Source organism: Bombina bombina, chromosome 1, assembly GCF_027579735.1.
Source record: "Bombina bombina isolate aBomBom1 chromosome 1, aBomBom1.pri, whole genome shotgun sequence".
Lineage (NCBI taxonomy): Eukaryota > Metazoa > Chordata > Amphibia > Anura > Bombinatoridae > Bombina > Bombina bombina.
In genome coordinates this window covers 670525410-670543865 of record NC_069499.1, presented here as the reverse complement: position 1 = coordinate 670543865, position 18456 = coordinate 670525410, and the positions used below count along the sequence as shown (strand labels likewise).

Sequence of the window (18456 nt, the reverse complement as noted above, 5' to 3'; positions counted from 1 at the left end):
AAACTACATAATGTTAGCTTAGCAAATATAAGGACCTCTTTTACTCCAAACAAGTAAATATGGAAGTGACTCAAATTTAAACCTCTAAATCACATCCTCAAACTTGGCCCGCCAGAGGTTTTGGAACTACATTTCCCATGATGCTCAGCCAGCTGATATGCTAGCTGAGCATCATGGGAAATGTAGTTCCAAAACCTCTGGCGGGCCAAGTTTGAGGATGTCTGCTCTAAATGATTGGAAGCCAAACAATGACGACATGTAATCAAGATGACAAAGGCAAAATTGAATGTTACCGCCTAATCAAGTAGCACTTTAATTCATAACACTATTTCTTTATTTATTTAGAAGTACAGTATATATTTTGTTTTGATTGAATTGTTAATAGTTAGCTCAATTCCTATCTTTAAATTAAAATAATGTTCTCCTCTCACCCACAACGTTTGAGTAAAAACTTTCCAGATGTAGTGTTTTTACAGCTTTACTTGCTCCTAGTTTCTGTCATCAGAAATGACTTTGTATGTACTGCAGCCTTTATTTTAGAATTTCCCTGACATATGCATATTAAAGGGACAGTAATGTCGACATTAAACTTCTATGATTCAGCTAAAGTACACAGTTTTAAATGACTTTCCAATTTACTTCTATTATCTAATTTGCTTTGTACTCTTCGTATCCTTTGTTGATGAACATACATAGGTAGGTTCAGGAGCAGCAATGCACTACTGGGAGCTAGCTGCTGATTGGTGTCCAGCCAGTGCATTTATGCTCTCTCAACAAAGAATACCAAGAGAATATCAGATATATGTTGTACTCACAGCGCTAGAAGGACCTGTAGCTCCTATCTGGAGTGGGCCCCCACTGCCCACAAAAGAATACTGTTAGTAGGGTTTGTAGAGAGGAGCGCCAATTAAGTCAAGGTCTAGTGTGTGTGTGTGAGTGATGTGTTCACACTGGAACAGAAGAAATCCCTTATGATGGGGGTTATTTCTAATGTTAATTATAATTGCTGATATAGTAAAAAATGGATATGAAATGTATAGTTTTACACAATTTATTACAAATACAATATATGATTCATAGACATGGATCCATGGTACAAAAAGACGTATGTTAAAAATATAAAAATATATAAAGGTGATAAAATGAGTTAAAAAATTAAATAGTCAATAACTGATTGGTGGATTGGTGTCCACTAAATTTAAGACTGGTTTGGGGCAAGATAAAAAAATGTCCTATATAAACATAATCTTATACATATATATGCAGAACTAAACTCTAAACAATGTGTCGATGGGGGTCATATGTGAAAAATAGTATGCAGTGAAATATATGAAAAATAAAAAATTATAAACAAAAATTGAAAAATAGTGTTGAAAAGCAAACTAGTGTGTACACATCTAGAAAACTGTGATATCCAAAAACAATGTGATATCAAAATATGATTAAAGTGATTTTTTTTTTTTTTTTTTTTTTTTATTGAAGTCGTGCACAAGTACAACAAAAGGGAATGCCTCAAAACATTTACAGAGAAGTGTAAATACAATATTGTTAAAAAAGTATTACAGACAAAAGCCCTGTAGAAAGGGCATAATATATCCATATAGCTCAAACATTCTTATCATATTAGGGCAATCAATAGTGAGACTTCAGTTTTAAAATAAAGGTAGTAGAGAAAACAAAAATGGTCCCCTCCGTGCCGTATAGAAAGCAAATTAGAGTTACCACTCAGATATAATTAGGGCAGGGGGGAGGTAGCTTTATGGTTTTATGGGGGAGGGATGCAGCGGGCGAAAGCCGCTCGAAATAAAGTAGGTGGGGTGGAGGGGAAGTGGAGGGCGGAGCCTATCAACATGGCGAGCTTATAGTTACTATTATCAGGACACAAAGTGCACTGTAGTTTTAATAGATAAGTAAAGTCTTAAAATAGCTAGGTAAGGTATAGGGCATCTGTGGGCATCAATATGGGACCATAATGAGGTTAATCTCAAGGCCTAATCTGTATCTCTCTTATGTGCCGAGGGCAGATCTTTCCTCCATAACTTAAAATTACGTATAACCAGTATAGATATAAAATAATACTACTGATATGGAAATTTCCATGCTTGTAGTGATAAAATAATGTCCTAAGGAAACTATGTAATATTAATGTAGACGCAAGAGAAATAATAGCAATAAAGGAAGGTTGTAGTAAATGTAGCTCTCTTAGTTTTCTATGGAGCTGATATACTCATATTAAATATAAAGAGGAAATAAATGTGCAAAACATATCAACAGTATCAGGGGACAGGATATCAGAAAAGAAACAATAAAAAGTAGTAAATACCTGAGCCCAAGGCGTTAATGTTGGCTAGAAACCCAACTAGGTGCAGCAAGCTAATATATATCTAGATAAAAGAACTGTTGCTAACAGAGGCTGTACTTACATGCTGGAGGGCACTATGGAAAACGCGTTATCATACACCTGCGGGACCTATAAACTGGGGGTACTGTATTAGGCTTGTTATTATGAGCAAGTAGTGATTAACGGCAGACCAAGGTGCCTGGATTAGAGACTATTAGGTTTCTCTAGTTAGCATATATAAAACTCTATGGAGGAACATACCGTAGCATAGTATACAATATATAAAAAAGTAGAGTAGGTGGTAATCAATATTATATGAGGAACAATCATATATAACATGCGTCAGGATACATTATAATTAAGATAACAATATAAGAAGAGCACTAGTGATTGTCTTATAATGAGTTATATAGCCTATATCAGGGGGGGGTATATGGGGATGAGGTTCCCAATCTCGAGGCAAGGATCAGTGTAAGGAATAAGACCTGAAAAGGAAAACATTTACTAGTGTTTAGGACCTCTAATCATAGGGACAATATTTACAGTAGGCAGAATATACCAAAGAGAGGCATGACAGGGCGTCAGCAGAGTGGCAGTGACTCACTATCTAAAATAAATATTAAAATTGTGGTCATACCAGATGTTAGTAGGTGCTAATACAGGAAGAACAGCAGATATACACAATATGGGGATCAAGAGATTCAAATATTGTCGTCAGAGGTGCAAAAAGTGAAAATAGAGTATATGGCGAGTTACCAAGGACAAACTGACATGAGAGACCCACATAGGAAGCAGATCCCATCTCACCTTAGGAAAATAAATGAATACTTATGAGCTAAATATATATATATATATTAGATGTGATGAATTACATTAAAATTTATTCTCACCTTTAGGGCTGAAAATGTCAGGAGGGACCTCAGGAGGTGTGGAAATAATCTACTAAGAGGCTAACTATGTCTTAGGATATTGTGATCATTAAATTATAAGAAGTAAAAATATTAGGGAACTTAATGACATATGTGATCCTAAGCGCTTGGGGAAATAATGTTCCAGGTTGTCTTACTGATACTGGATATAACTATTATGCTCAAAATAAAAAATAAAAATAGTAACTATAAATAACAGAAAAAACATGCAAGGTACAGTAGTCACCCAGCAGACATCACTATAACTACTAAACTGACAGTTAGAAGCTAGTATTTTGGCCTATTCCAACTCTCAATAGCAGATGTGGGTCGAGTAGAATTGAAAGAACATGCAGACCTCTGTAATTTGCAACGGACCGGCAAAGTCACAAATGTGAAATCCGTGTCGTGCTCTATATAACCCATGACAAGAGAAAAGTTCAGGGTAACACCATTTGCCACCTGGGTCAAACAGACCATTCAACAGTCCTATAGGAGCTTGTACTAACAGTCCAATAGTTCCTTTTCTGAACGTTTGAAGATCTTGCAGACTGTATCGGGTAGTTAGGTTTAATAGCGTCTCCTGTTCCACATACAGCCGATAGACCGGGGTGTCTGGGAGGTCTCTAAGCTTAGGTAAGAGTGTTACCGTTCCAGGTGTCAGGGGTATAGAAGAAGGGAGATCTGATTCAACCGGCTGTAACTGACCCTCTCCATCTGGGGCTATGACATCGGTATCGGTTCTCCTCTCGGCACAATAGAGGTTAGTAGCTTGAGAGAGCAGTAGATCAGGCATTCTGTCCTCATAGCAGTAGTGTGCGGTCGTGTCATTCTCGGTCCTCATCTCCACCGGCCTTTTATCATCTGAAACTAAAAGTGTCCCAGAGTTATCGAGAGTGGGAGCTAGTCGCAGCTGTGGCGTAGTAAAATCTTGATTGGCTATGTCCGCCATCTTAACTTGCTGAGGCATAGGCGCGGCCGGGGAGGATAAAATGAGAACATCTTCTTCGGGTAATTTAGGCGAGTCCTCCCGGCCGGACAATAAGAGATGAGAAAGGCTATGGAACTGGGAGTCCATGTGAGAGCCAAGTAGAGACAATGCATCTAAGATTCGAGAGTTCATCCCTTCAGCTGGGTGGGAAACCAGGTCTCTCCTTGAAGATTGAGCCGCTTGCTGCAAAATGTGGTCTTAGAAGACTGTCAGTTAGTCTCACGCCAGTTGTGCTAAACAAAATATAATTTTAGTACTACTTAGAGGCTTCTATAGATTTATTAAAGCTGGAGCTCCTAGCACTTGCGTCTGCTCAGCTTGAGAGTTGGCTCCGCCCCCCCGATTAAAGTGATTTTAATCTCAAAAATATATAAAAAATAGAAAAATAGAAAATTTAAAAATGGAAAAATTAAAAATCCAGGTGAGTGAGAATATGTGTCAACAAAAATGTGACAATATGTGTCAACAAAAATGTGAAACAATACACACTAAATCGACAATAATAGCTAAAATACGGCAGTTAACAATGTTTTAGCATAGATAATGAACAGATATATGGATAAACAGATAAATATGCAATCAAAAAATTATACAGAATGTTCTACAAAATCATAACAGTGTGGTATATGTCCTAGTAACTGTATGTCCTAAAAAGTCCTTATGAAATGTCTCTTTTCTTCCAATGCGTCCTATTTATCTAATGTTAGGGTGTAAAAAATATATTTCAGATGCCTCAATTCCTGGGCATTAGAGATAAAAAATGGCTTTTGCAAATAGAGATGTATAAAAATATAAAAATGTAACGATAAAGATAGCAATGAAAGGGCTGGGATATCCTCAAAGCCTAAAAATAAAGAAAAATAACATAGTATAATACTGTTAAAATGTAAATAAATCAAGAAATATAGCTCACCATATAGATGTCAACGCGTTTCGGCCCACTGCTTGGGCCTTTCTCAAGACTTGATTTATTTACATTTTAACAGTATTATACTATGTTATTTTTCTTTATTTTTAGGCTTTGAGGATATCCCAGCCCTTTCATTGCTATCTTTATCGTTACATTTTTATATTTTTATACATCTCTATTTGCAAAAGCCATTTTTTATCTCTAATGCCCAGGAATTGAGGCATCTGAAATATATTTTTTACACCCTAACATTAGATAAATAGGACGCATTGGAAGAAAAGAGACATTTCATAAGGACTTTTTAGGACATACAGTTACTAGGACATATACCACACTGTTATGATTTTGTAGAACATTCTGTATAATTTTTTGATTGCATATTTATCTGTTTATCCATATATCTGTTCATTATCTATGCTAAAACATTGTTAACTGCCGTATTTTAGCTATTATTGTCGATTTAGTGTGTATTGTTTCACATTTTTGTTGACACATATTGTCACATTTTTGTTGACACATATTCTCACTCACCTGGATTTTTAATTTTTCCATTTTTAAATTTTCTATTTTTCTATTTTTTATATATTTTTGAGATTAAAATCACTTTAATCATATTTTGATATCACATTGTTTTTGGATATCACAGTTTTCTAGATGTGTACACACTAGTTTGCTTTTCAACACTATTTTTCAATTTTTGTATTTTTGTTTATAATTTTTTATTTTTCATATATTTCACTGCATACTATTTTTCACATATGACCCCCATCGACACATTGTTTAGAGTTTAGTTCTGCATATATATGTATAAGATTATGTTTATATAGGACATTTTTTTATCTTGCCCCAAACCAGTCTTAAATTTAGTGGACACCAATCCACCAATCAGTTATTGACTATTTAATTTTTTAACTCATTTTATCACCTTTATATATTTTTAACATACGTCTTTTTGTACCATGGATCCATGTCTATGAATCATATATTGTATTTGTAATAAATTGTGTAAAACTATACATTTCATATCCATTTTTTACTATATCAGCAATTATAATTAACATTAGAAATAACCCCCATCATAAGGGATTTCTTCTGTTCCAGTGTGAACACATCACTCACACACACACACTAGACCTTGACTTAATTGGCGCTCCTCTCTACAAACCCTAATACCAAGAGAATAAACAAATTTGATAATATATGTTAATTTCAAAGTGTATGCTCTCTGAATCATGAAAGATAGAGCATGCAATTTTAAGCAACTTTCTAATTTACGCTTATCAAATTTTCTTCATTCTCCTGCTATCTTTATTTAAAAAGCATGAATTTAAAGCTTAGGAGCCAAATTAAGAACTAAATTAAGGCGCCATGGTGGAGCAACAGGTTTGAAAACCGGTCTAATTCTAGCAAGAGCTTGAACAAACGACTGAACATCTGGGACACGAGCAAATTTATTATGTAACAAAACAGAGCATAAATCTGACCTTTAAAAGAACTAGCCGACAAGCCCTTCACTAAACCATCCTGTAGAAACTGAAGAATGCATGGAAATCTTCATCTTTTGCCAAGGAAAACCACAATCTTTTGGACACTGACTGAGCATACAAGACTAAGGTCTAAAATAAAAACGAGCAAAAGGAATAGAGTCCGAGGCCACCACCATGAGGCTTACCACATCCATGCATTGAGCCACCGAAGGTCGAGGAGTGGATTGAAGGAGACGACAGGCAGACTGCAACTTCTCCTTGTGCTGATCTGTGAGATAGAATCTATGATGATCCCCAGAAAATTTTCTCTCATGCTAGGAAAGAGGAAACTTTTTCCAGATTTAACTTCCAGCCATGCGTCCGAAGATACCAGAGTAACCTCTCTGTGTGAGATGTCGTTAAATGTAAAGATGCCACCTAAACCAAGATGTCATCCAAGTATGCAATCCCCTGTAGTCCAACTACAGCCAGAAGGGCCCCTAGAACCTTTGTAAATTCTGGGAGCCGTAACAAGACCAAATGGGAGTGCAACAAACTGGTAATGTGTGTCCAAAAAGGCAAGCAAAGATACTGGTAGTGATTTTGGTGAATAGTGATGTGAAGGTAGGCATCCTTCAAGTCTATGGTGGTCAAGAACTGACCCTCTTGCATGAGAGGAAGAGTGGACCTGATGGTATCCATCTTGAAAAAAAGAAGGAACCCATAACAACTTCTTGAGGCACTTCAGATCCAAAATGGGACAAAAGGTTCCCTCCTTTTTAGGAACAACTAAGAGGTTTGAATAGAATCCTCACACTCTCTCCGCCTGAGGTACTGGGACGACTCCCATAGATATCAGATCCTCAAAAGAGCGCAGGAAGGGTGATCTTTTTTCTGGCTTCTCCGAGATCCTTGATAGAAAAAAACTTCCCCTTGGGGGGCAAGATCTGAAACCTATGAGAAATAATGTTCAGAACCCAAGGGTCCTGCACGGACCAAGCCCAAACCTCATGAAAGTGAGATAATCTGCCCCCTACTTGACTTAATACCAGGTCAGGGGTCGATCCTTCATGCCGATTTATTTTCTTGGTTCGATTTCTTGGGCTGTTTGCTCTTGTTCCACACCAGGTTAGGTTCCCAGGTACTTTTCAGAGTTTACGACTTAGATGAGGAGTTGCTCCTTTGTTTCTTATTCCGACGAAGGGAGTGAAAGTGTCCCATAAGAAATCCCTTAACTCTAGATTTATTGTCATGGGGCAGAAAGGATCCCATACCCCCAGTGACAGTTGAAATGATTGAATCCAGGCCTGGCCCGAACAATGATTTTTTTTTTTTGAAAGGCCAGAGATAGGAGCCCTGATTTGGAGACCATGTCCACTTACCAGGACTTTAGCCCAAGAGCCCTTCACGCTAGAACAGCAAACCCAGAGGTCTTAGCATTAAGACAAATAATTTGGATGATTGCATCACAAATAAAAGGAATTGACCATTTTTAAGGCCTAAATGCAGTCTTGAATGTCTAAGGGAGATTCCACCGGAATAAGGTCAGACAAGCTGTAGCACCAAAAGCTGGCCACCACAGCTGCTGCTGCAAAGCCTAGAGCAGGCTGGAAGAGTAAACCTCCTTGAAGAAAAATCCTTCTCATGTATCCCTCTAATTTTATTAGTTTATGAGAAATGGGGAGAGTAATGTGTTTATTGTATCCTGTGGCTTTAATAGAAAGCCAGATGTGTGAAAGACAGCAATTAGAGAGTTACTTGGTTATACTAAGTTAAATAAATACTTACAAAAGAAAGCCTTTTTCACATATGTATACATGATAGTTACAAAATAAGATCATATGAATCTTATGTGAATATAAACATTCTAGATTAAGATGCAACTTATTTATTAGGTTAAAAAGTATCTGCTGTCAATGGACCTAGTACAGGAACTAAACATAAAATACTTCACTAAATAAATATAAGGAACTATTAAAAGGGAGAAATTATAATATGAGTTTTTATGAGAACGGACAGACATACAATTTTTTGCCTTATAGCTAATTAGGTGTGTCCTAATATTACATATTATTCATTTTCCCTTATTTTAAACAAATAATCAGTTTGTCTATACTGGTATTTTGAAGGTAGATTCAACGATTTCACTAGCCATCAGTTAGTTAAGTTGTGGTGTTTTTACTCAGTAGTGGAGAGTGGCTAAAATAGCCCATTCATTATCCCATATTAATTATACCACTCTTTAACATTTAATACACAAACCTAGCTGTGCCTGAACTCCTTTAATCCAGGAGCTAATTATTTTAATGCTTTGCTGAACCAACATTCATTTAGAGGATGAAAATTTCCCTTCAGAACTGGCCGAGGAATCATCTTCAGAAAGTTGCCTATGACTGACTGCTGCAGTTCTCATAGAACTGCTGGTCCTTGAATCAGAGGAATCATTTTTAAATTTTCTCTTTTTCCTGCAAGTGGCATCACATTCAAGGCAGCAGAAACTGCAGACTGTAGTTGGGCTGCAAAGTCTTGAGGGACAGGGTCACAGGGTACCGCCTGTGAGAGGAGAGGATCGAAAGCCTGGGGTTGCAATACTGGCATCTCAGGGCAAACAGATATTTGTGAGGACGCAGAGCAACCAACATTAGCCTGCACAGGAGTAGACAGTACAGGAGTCTAGTGATCAGGACCTCCAGAATGAGACCCCACCTCCCAAATAGCACCGCACTACTACGTTGCCGATCCACAAGTAAGGAATGTCAGCATGCAAAATGAAAGCGAGGTCGGGGTGGAGTGGTGCCAAAACCAGATGCCTTCATACGCAAGTGCATCCATGCGGCATACACCACCTACTCAGTCCCCGAACTATGTCTGGTATAACAGTGTTTAGTTCAAATACTGCAGTAATTGCTAGGTGGCCAACAAAAGGTAACACTGTCCCAGATGTAAGCCACAGTGATTTCTCTGAGGCCCCTTCCCTACCAATAGAATTGTTGTTGCTGTCAATATAGGAAAAACTGCTACTAATTATGATGGCAGTGGCTGTCTCCCCACTACAGAATAAGAGCACCACTGGAGCTTGTAGCTAGTCTAATGCACCCTATGGAGAAACTGCCGACCCCCACAAGAAGCCCCTTTGTGCAGTAAGTTGAAATAAATTTAGTCCCTTTCCCTGAATCCAGTAGCCGCTGCAATACATAAATCAGTGTAACTAACACTGTTAATCTGTAAAGGGAGGACCACCTATGTATCTGGAAGGTGGTATGGTAATTTCCATACAACCACCAGAGGCTAAGAGACACCAAAACTCTTACTAAGAGAATTATATGCTTTTTCCCACTCCCCTGCCCTTTCTTGCAGGAAACAATCCATTGAGGGCAAACAATCTTCAACAGAGCACCTATCTCTTTCAACCTCCATAAAACGAGGCAAAGAACTACTGAGAGGGTAGGAGAAGTGGAAGGGATATTTAATGCTTTTGTTTGGGGTATCTTTGCTTTCTCCTGGTGGCCAGGTGAAGTATTTCCCATGGGTTATGATGAATTTGTAGACTCTCACTGCCATTACAAAGAAAAACTGAAGAGAATAAACTGCAGTACATAGTTTGTTTTTTATAGTTAAAGGGATATTCCAGCCAAAATTGGAAACCACATGGATGCATTTCAGTATTGAACAGAAGCATTTTTGTAATATACTTGTATTAGCAAAAATGCTTCTAATAAAAGTTATAGCTGTTTTAAAAGAGTATTTACATATGCAACGTGCACCAGCATTTTAACTACAGCACTTGCTCAGAGAGCCTTGGCTGCTTGTACCATCTGGTAATGATTCAATTTGTTAATTGCTGACATGATACAAGCCCCAGTGATGATCTGAGCAGCTGCAGCATTTAAAACGTGGGTGCAGTGACAATATTTAGCTATGCTTCACATGCACGTGCAAAGAAAAATGTTAGCACTAAAACAATGATAAATTTTACTAGAAGCATTTTTGCTAATACATGTATATTGCAAATATGTTTCTTTTCAAAGATGTAATAAATCTATGTGCATTTAAATTTTGACTGGAATGTCCCTTTAATATAGCTTTAGGTTTCTAATAAACTTGAAAATTGATAACTTATTGTAACACATACAGTCCAATCAGTTTAGGGAGTTTTTATTATAAAATTTCAAAAAAAGAAAAAAAATTCATTTGTTTACATAAACAATGATCTTTTGGAGTAGCATACTTTACAAAAAAAACAAAACATTAATATTAAGAAAGAAATACGTCTGTTGGTATGAACACCAACATAAATGGTTATTCTGTTTTAAATATAAAATTAAAACCACAAGATGGTTATATCAGCAAACAATACAGCTGGCGCTTGTAGCTAGATTTCATTCTGGTTTAAACAGAACTTTACACAAAGCTTGGCTTATACTTGTGATGAAATACACGTTGAAAAATCGATCGTCCTTCAACAAGTTGCCGGATGGTGAAGATCCAAAACTACAGATGAGTTCTGAAACAGAACACAGCTTATTGCAGACTTCTGTGAACACTGGGCCCTAGCTAACCAATTCCTGGAATCGGAAACAGTCACTCACTATCTTCCATACGCTGTTGGCCGGCATTACATGAAGAGTCAACAGGAACTGCTGGTTGAAGTACTGTTGTTTATTACCCTCAAATTTTACTGATCCATGAGTAACAACAAGTACGGTTTTCTGCCCTTGGGTAGCTTGGTCTGTAAAGAGAAAAGAAAATGTAAAACAAACAAAACTATCCATAAAACATGTCATATCTCTGATCTGTTTCATCAGGCTTTGCTTTCTGTATGGACTGAATTACAGAACTCCCATTAAGACAAGCTTTTCACTTTCTTATACTTATTTGATACTATCAGATACAGAAAAGCTCCACTCATGTTAAAAGTTGGATAAAGGACATGTCCCTAGAAATCTCACATACCAAATAAAAGCACATGAATAACAACACAGCTAAATATGTAATTAGTAATCAAGTAATTATCACCCCCTGGTACTTAACGTCACAAAGATTGAAACATTTTTGAAGGGACGACAAACGGAGCAGATGTACAGAAACGGTTACCCTGTACCACATTTAGTGGTCTTGTCCCTACATTAACAATTTTGAACAGCTACACTAATACCAAAAAACAGTAATACATTTTTTCACAGTCAGCTTGTTCTGAAACACACTCATTTTTATTTTACCTCCAGAACTTAGTGAAAGTAAAGTCAAAACTAAACTTTCATGATTCAGATAGAACATTCAATTTTGAACAACTTTCCAATTTACTTCTATTATCTACTTTGTTTTGTTCTATTGCTATCCTGTATTGAAAAATGTACCTAGGTAGGCTCAGGAAGCTAGCTGCTGAATGGTGGATGCAAATATATGCTGCGTCACTAGTTCACCTAATATATTTCGCTAGCTATCAGTAGTGTATTGCTGTTCCTTTAACAAAGGATATTATGAGAATAAAGCAAATTTGATCATCGAAATACATTTTTAAATCGTTTAAAATTGTATCCTCTATCTGAATCATGAAAGAAAATTTTTAGGTTTAAAGTCAATGTAAATATAAAATACTCAATAGCCTTTGTGGGATACTTATCAATTGTCCCAAACAATTGATTCCATAATTTTGGAAAAAGTCAACTATCCCTACATTACAGAAGTTGCAGTTATAAGAAAACAGTCATAACTGGGACAATACCATTTTTTGATAATAGCTCAAATATGGATTATGAATCACACTTTTATTATGAAACTAAATTTCTGATACATAAAAGGGTCCTAGAAAAGCTATTTGCAAAAATGCATGCCTCAACATTAAGACCACCTCCATAAAAATCTGCAATCTATAGAAACCCTGTAACACTCCTGAAGAGGTCTTAAAAAGGACCTCACTCGCTATCCTACTGTTGAATTTCAAGCAATCTAAAGCCAGTTGAACAATAAGAAGCAGCACAAAAACATATGTCTATGTAAAATACAGACCATTAAAGATTATCTTATTTGTAAAGCAGCTGAACTGTACCAATGATATTGCAATGAAAACCTGCAGAGGATTTCGAGATAACAAATCTGTACTTCTACCTAAAAATGTGTGGTGTTGACCACATTGATGCCTTGTAGATGTGTTATCCCGAGACTTAATCCTGGCAAAGGTATAACTGGTATTTAACCCCTTTGCTACCGGGACTTTCAGAGAAGAACTTGCCCAAAATACCGGAGAATGTTTAGCATTTTTGCCACCACTCCATTGAAACAAAATTTTTGATTTGCCTGTCAAAACTATAAAAATATATATATATATTTTTTAAGTAGACAACCATAGTATTGATCTAGGCCCATTTCACCACCAAATGCGACATATATATATATATATATATATATATATATATATATATAAATAACGCACAGAGAAAACCCAGCACTCACTTACAAGCTCTCAGCTAAGATTTAAAAGCAAAAATGGAAAGGTTAGTTACCGCATCTGACCAAATGGGACAAGCCCAGGTACCACATCAAGGTCCTTTCCAATACCTGGGACCCTAAAACAGCCACACAATGCAAGCTTTCAAATCCAAACAAACTGGGAACAAGGGAAGGATACACAGGCATATGTAATCACCCTAGACATATACAAAACACGGAAGGGAACTGCACTCTCATACCGGACCAGGTACACATCCCATGACCCTGCAACATGCTGTCCCCAGAGTCACAAGCAGTTAACCCCAGACAGGTCTGGGTACAAGAACCATAGGGAAAATTACAAAACAAATTAATACAACACACAGAGAAAACCCAGCACTCACAAGCTCTCAGCGAAGATTTAAAAGCAAAAATGGAAAGGTTAGTTACTGCATCTGGCCAAATGGGACAAGCCCAGGTACCTCGTCAAGGTCCTTTCCAATACCTGAGACCCTAAAACAGCCACACAATGCAAGCTTTCAAATCCAAATTTTTCCCTATGGTTCTTGCACCCAGACCTGTCTGGGGTTAACTGCTTGTGACTCTGGGGATAGCACAGCTTCCTGTGAGTGACAGTGGCACCCAGGGCTGAGGATGTTGCAGGGTCATGGGATGTGTACCCGGTCTGGTATGAGAGTGCAGTTCCCTTCTGTGTTTTGTGTGTGTGTGGATCAGCAATTTCATTTTGATCTAATAAATAACTGAAGGACACAGTAATATTTCAGTAGTGAAATGAGGTTTATTGGATTAACAGAAAATGTGCAATATGCATCAAAATGAAATTATACAGGTGCATAAATTTGGGCACCCTTGTCATTTTGTTGATTTGAATACCTGTAACTTCCTAGCACTGATTAATTGGAACACACAATTGCTTTGGTGAGCCCATTAAGCCTTGAACTTCATAGACAAGTGCATCCAATCATGAGAAAAGGTATTTAAGGTGGCCAATTGCAAGTTGTTGTTCTCTTTGACTCTCCTCTGAAGAGTGGCAACATGTGGGCCTCAAAACAACTCTCAAAAGACCTGAAAACAAAGATTGTTCAACATTATAGTTTAGGGGAAGGCTACAAAAAACTATTGCAGAGATTTAAGCTGTCAGTGTCCACTGTGAGGAACATAGTGAGGAAATGGAAGACCACAGGTACAGTCCTTGTTAAGGCCAGAAGTAAAATATCGGCGAGGCAAAGGATGGTGAGAACGGTCAAAAACAGCCCAGTGACCACCTCCAAAGACCTACAACATCATCTTGCTGCAGATGGTGTCACTGTGCATTGTTCAACAATTCAGAGTGTGGGAGAGTGATGCGGAAGAAGTTTTTTCTGCACACACCACAAACAGTCGCTTGAGGTATGCAAACGCATATTTGGACAAGCCAGCTTCATTTTGGAAGAAGGTGCTGTGGACTGATGAAACAAAGATTGAGTTATTTGGTCATAACAAGGGGCGTTATGCATGGCAGCAAAAGAACACAGCGTTCCAAGACAAACACTTGCTAGCCACAGTAAAATTTGGTGGGTGTTCCATCATGCTGTGGGGCCGTGTGGCCAGTGCCGGTACTGGGAATCTTGTTAAAGTTGAGGGTTGCATGGATTCCACTCAATATCAGCAGATACTTGAGAATAATGTTGAGGAAGCAGTCACAAAGTTGAAGTTACGCCGGAGCTAGATATTTACACAAGACAACGACCCAAAACACTGCTCAAAATTTACTCTGGCATTTATGCAGCGGAACAAGTACAATGTTCTGGAATGGCAATCCCAGTCCCCAGACCTGAAAATCATTGAAAATCTGTGGGGTGATTCGAAGCGGGCTGTCCATGCTCGGTAACCATCAAACCTAACTGAACTGGAGATGTTTTGCAAGGAGGAATGGTCCAAAATACCTTCATCCAGAATCCAGACACTCATTACAGGCTATAGGAAGCGTCTAGAGGCAGTTATTTCTGCTAAAGAAGGCTCTACTAGATATTGATGCAATATTTCTGTTGGGGTGCCCAAATTTATTCACCTGTATAATTTCGTTTTGATGCATATTGCACATTTTCTGTTAATCCAATAAACCTAATTTCACTACTGAAATATTACTGTGTCCTTCAGTTATTTGATAGATCAAAATGAAATTGCTGATCCAAACACCCAATTATTTATAAATGGTCAGGGGTGCCTTTAAACCGCGATTAATCGCCGCAATTTAAAAAACCGCAAGTCTTTTTTGAAAAATAAATTACTCTGTTTGTAATGAAAACGGAGGCGGACTCCTCCAGGCTTCAATTGTATGAGGGAGGATGAGAGGCGAACCCGTGGGCGGACCTGAGAAGCCTGTGAAATGGCCATTTTGTTTTGCAGAGTATGTGGGAGCAACGGCAACAGCCCTTCATCTGGGAATGTGGCAGTGGTCAAGCGGTGGTGTGGCGGTGGGACATGCGCTCAAAGTTGTAACTCTAAAGTGAGTAGTATTGTACAAAAAAAACAAATTATGCTTACCTGATAATTTCATTTCCATCGTGGGGAGGAGAGTCCACAGCTTCATTCATTACTTATGGGAATTAAGAACCTGGCCACCAGAAGGCAAAGACAACCCAGCCAAAGGCTTAAATACCTCCCCCACTCCCCTCATCCCCCAGTCATTTTGCCGAGGGAACAAGGAACAGTAGGAGAAATATCAGGGTATAAATGGTGCCAGAAGAAAATATTAAATTTAAGGCCGCCCACTGGAGATACGGGCGGAAGCCGTGGACTCTCCTCCCTACGATGGAAAACATAATTTATGCTTACCTGATAAATTCCTTTCTCCTGTAGTGTAGTCAGTCCACGGGTCATCATTACTTATGGGATATTAACTCCTCCCCAACAGGAAGTGCAAGAGGATCACCCAGCAGAGCTGCTATATAGCTCCTCCCCTCTACGTCACACCCAGTCATTCAACCAAGAACCAAACGAGAAAGGAGAAACTATAGGGTGCAGTGGTGACTGGAGTATAAGTTAAAAATTTAGACCTGCCTTAAAAAACAGGGCGGGCCGTGGACTGACTACACTACAGGAGAAAGGAATTTATCAGGTAAGCATAAATTATGTTTTCTCCTGTTAAGTGTAGTCAGTCCACGGGTCATCATTACTTATGGGATACCAATACCAAAGCTAAGTACACGGATGACGGGAGGGACAGGCAGGATCTCTATACGGAAGGAACCACTGCCTGAAGAACCTTTCTCCCAAAAACAGCCTCCGAAGAAGCAAAAGTGTCAAATTTGTAAAATTTGGAAAAAGTATGAAGAGAAGACCAAGTTGCAGCCTTGCAAATCTGTTCAACAGAGGCCTCGTTCTTAAAGGCCCAAGTGGAAGCCACAGCTCTAGTAGAATGAGCTGTAATCCTTTCAGGAGGTTGCTGTCCAGCAGTCTCATAAGCTAAACGTATTATGCTACGAAGCCAAAAGGATAGAGAGGTAGCAGATGCTTTTTGACCTCTCCTCTGTCCAGAATAAACGACAAACAGGGAAGAAGTTTGTCGAAAATCTTTAGTTGCCTGTAAATAAAATTTCAGGGCACGGACTACATCTAGATTGTGCAGAAGTCGTTCCTTCTTTGAAGAAGGGTTAGGACACAATGATGGAACAACAATCTCTTGATTGATATTCTTGTTAGTGACTACCTTAGGTAAGAACCCAGGTTTAGTACGCAGAACTACCTTATCTGAATGAAAAATCAGATACGGAGAATCACAATGTAAGGCTGATAATCCAGAGACTCTACGAGCCGAGGAAATAGCCATTAAAAACAGAACTTTCCAAGATAACAGCTTGATATCAATGGAGTGAAGGGGTTCAAACGGAACACCCTGTAAAACGTTAAGAACTAAGTTTAAGCTCCACGGCGGAGCAACAGATTTAAACACAGGCTTAATCCTGGCCAAAGCTTGACAAAAAGCCTGAACGTCTGGAACTTCTGACAGACGCTTGTGTAAAAGGATGGACAGAGCTGAGATCTGTCCCTTTAACGAACTAGCAGATAAACCCTTTTCTAAACCTTCTTGTAGAAAAGACAATATCCTAGGAATCCTAACCTTACTCCATGAGTAACCCTTGGATTCGCACCAGTGTAAGTATTTACGCCATATCTTATGGTAAATTTTCCTGGTAACAGGTTTCCTAGCCTGTATTAAGGTATCAATTACTGGCTCTGAAAATCCACGCTTTGATAAAATTAAGCGTTCAATTTCCATGCAGTCAGCTTCAGAGAAATTAGATTTTGATGTTTGAAAGGACCCTGAATTAGAAGGTCCTGTCTCAGAGGCAGAGACCAAGGTGGACAGGATGACATGTCCACTAGATCTGCATACCAGGTCCTGCGTGGCCACGCAGGCGCTATTAGAATCACTGATGCTTTCTCCTGTTTGATCCTTGCAATCAAACGAGGAAGCATCGGGAAGGGTGGAAACACATAAGCCATCCTGAAGGTCCAAGGTGCTGTCAAGGCATCTATCAGGACCGCTCCCGGGTCCCTGGACCTGGACCCGTAACGAGGAAGCTTGGCGTTCCGGCGAGACGCCATGAGATCCATATCTGGTTTGCCCCAAAGTCGAAGTATTTGGGCAAAGACCTCCGGATGAAGTTCCCACTCCCCCGGATGAAAAGTCTGGCGACTTAGGAAATCCGCCTCCCAGTTGTCCACTCCTGGGATGTGGATCGCTGACAGGTGGCAAGAGTGAGACTCTGCCCAGCGAATTATCTTTGATACTTCCATCATCGCTAGGGAACTTCTTGTCCCTCCCTGATGGTTGATGTAAGCCACAGTCGTGATGTTGTCCGACTGAAACCTGATAAACCTCAGAGTTGCTAACTGAGGCCAAGCCAGTAGGGCATTGAGAACTGCTCTCAATTCCAGAATGTTTATTGGAAGGAGACTCTCCTCTTGAGTCCATGATCCCTGAGCCTTCAGGGAATTCCAGACAGCACCCCAACCTAGAAGGCTGGCGTCTGTAGTTACAATTGTCCAGTCTGGCCTGCTGAAGGGCATCCCCCTGGACAGATGTGGCCGAGAAAGCCACCATAGAAGAGAATCTCTGGTCTCCTGATCCAGATTCAGCGTAGGGGACAAATCTGAGTAATCCCCATTCAACTGACTTAGCATGCACAATTGCAGCGGTCTGAGGTGCAGGCGTGCAAAAGGAACTATGTCCATTGCCGCTACCATTAAGCCGATTACCTCCATGCATTGAGCCACTGACGGGTGTTGAATGGAATGAAGGGCACGGCAAGCATTTAGAAGCTTTGTTAACCTGTCCTCTGTCAGGTAAATTTTAATTTCTACAGAATCTATAAGAGTCCCCAAGAAGGGAACTCTTGTGAGTG

At 38.9% G+C, this 18456-nt stretch overlaps 1 protein-coding gene across 2 annotated transcripts in view; it reads right to left on the bottom strand.

Moving 5' to 3' along the window:
* Positions 1-10755: 10755 nt before the first annotated feature.
* The window catches only part of NXT2 (nuclear transport factor 2 like export factor 2), a 42498-nt gene continuing 34797 nt past the window's right edge, over positions 10756-18456 (bottom strand). For both annotated transcript variants that reach the window (XM_053699147.1, XM_053699146.1), the window contains exon 4: positions 10756-11345. In XM_053699147.1, the coding sequence (XP_053555122.1) occupies positions 11167-11345 (179 nt within the window). In that variant the 3' untranslated portion in view covers positions 10756-11166. The remainder of the gene's footprint in view (positions 11346-18456) is intronic.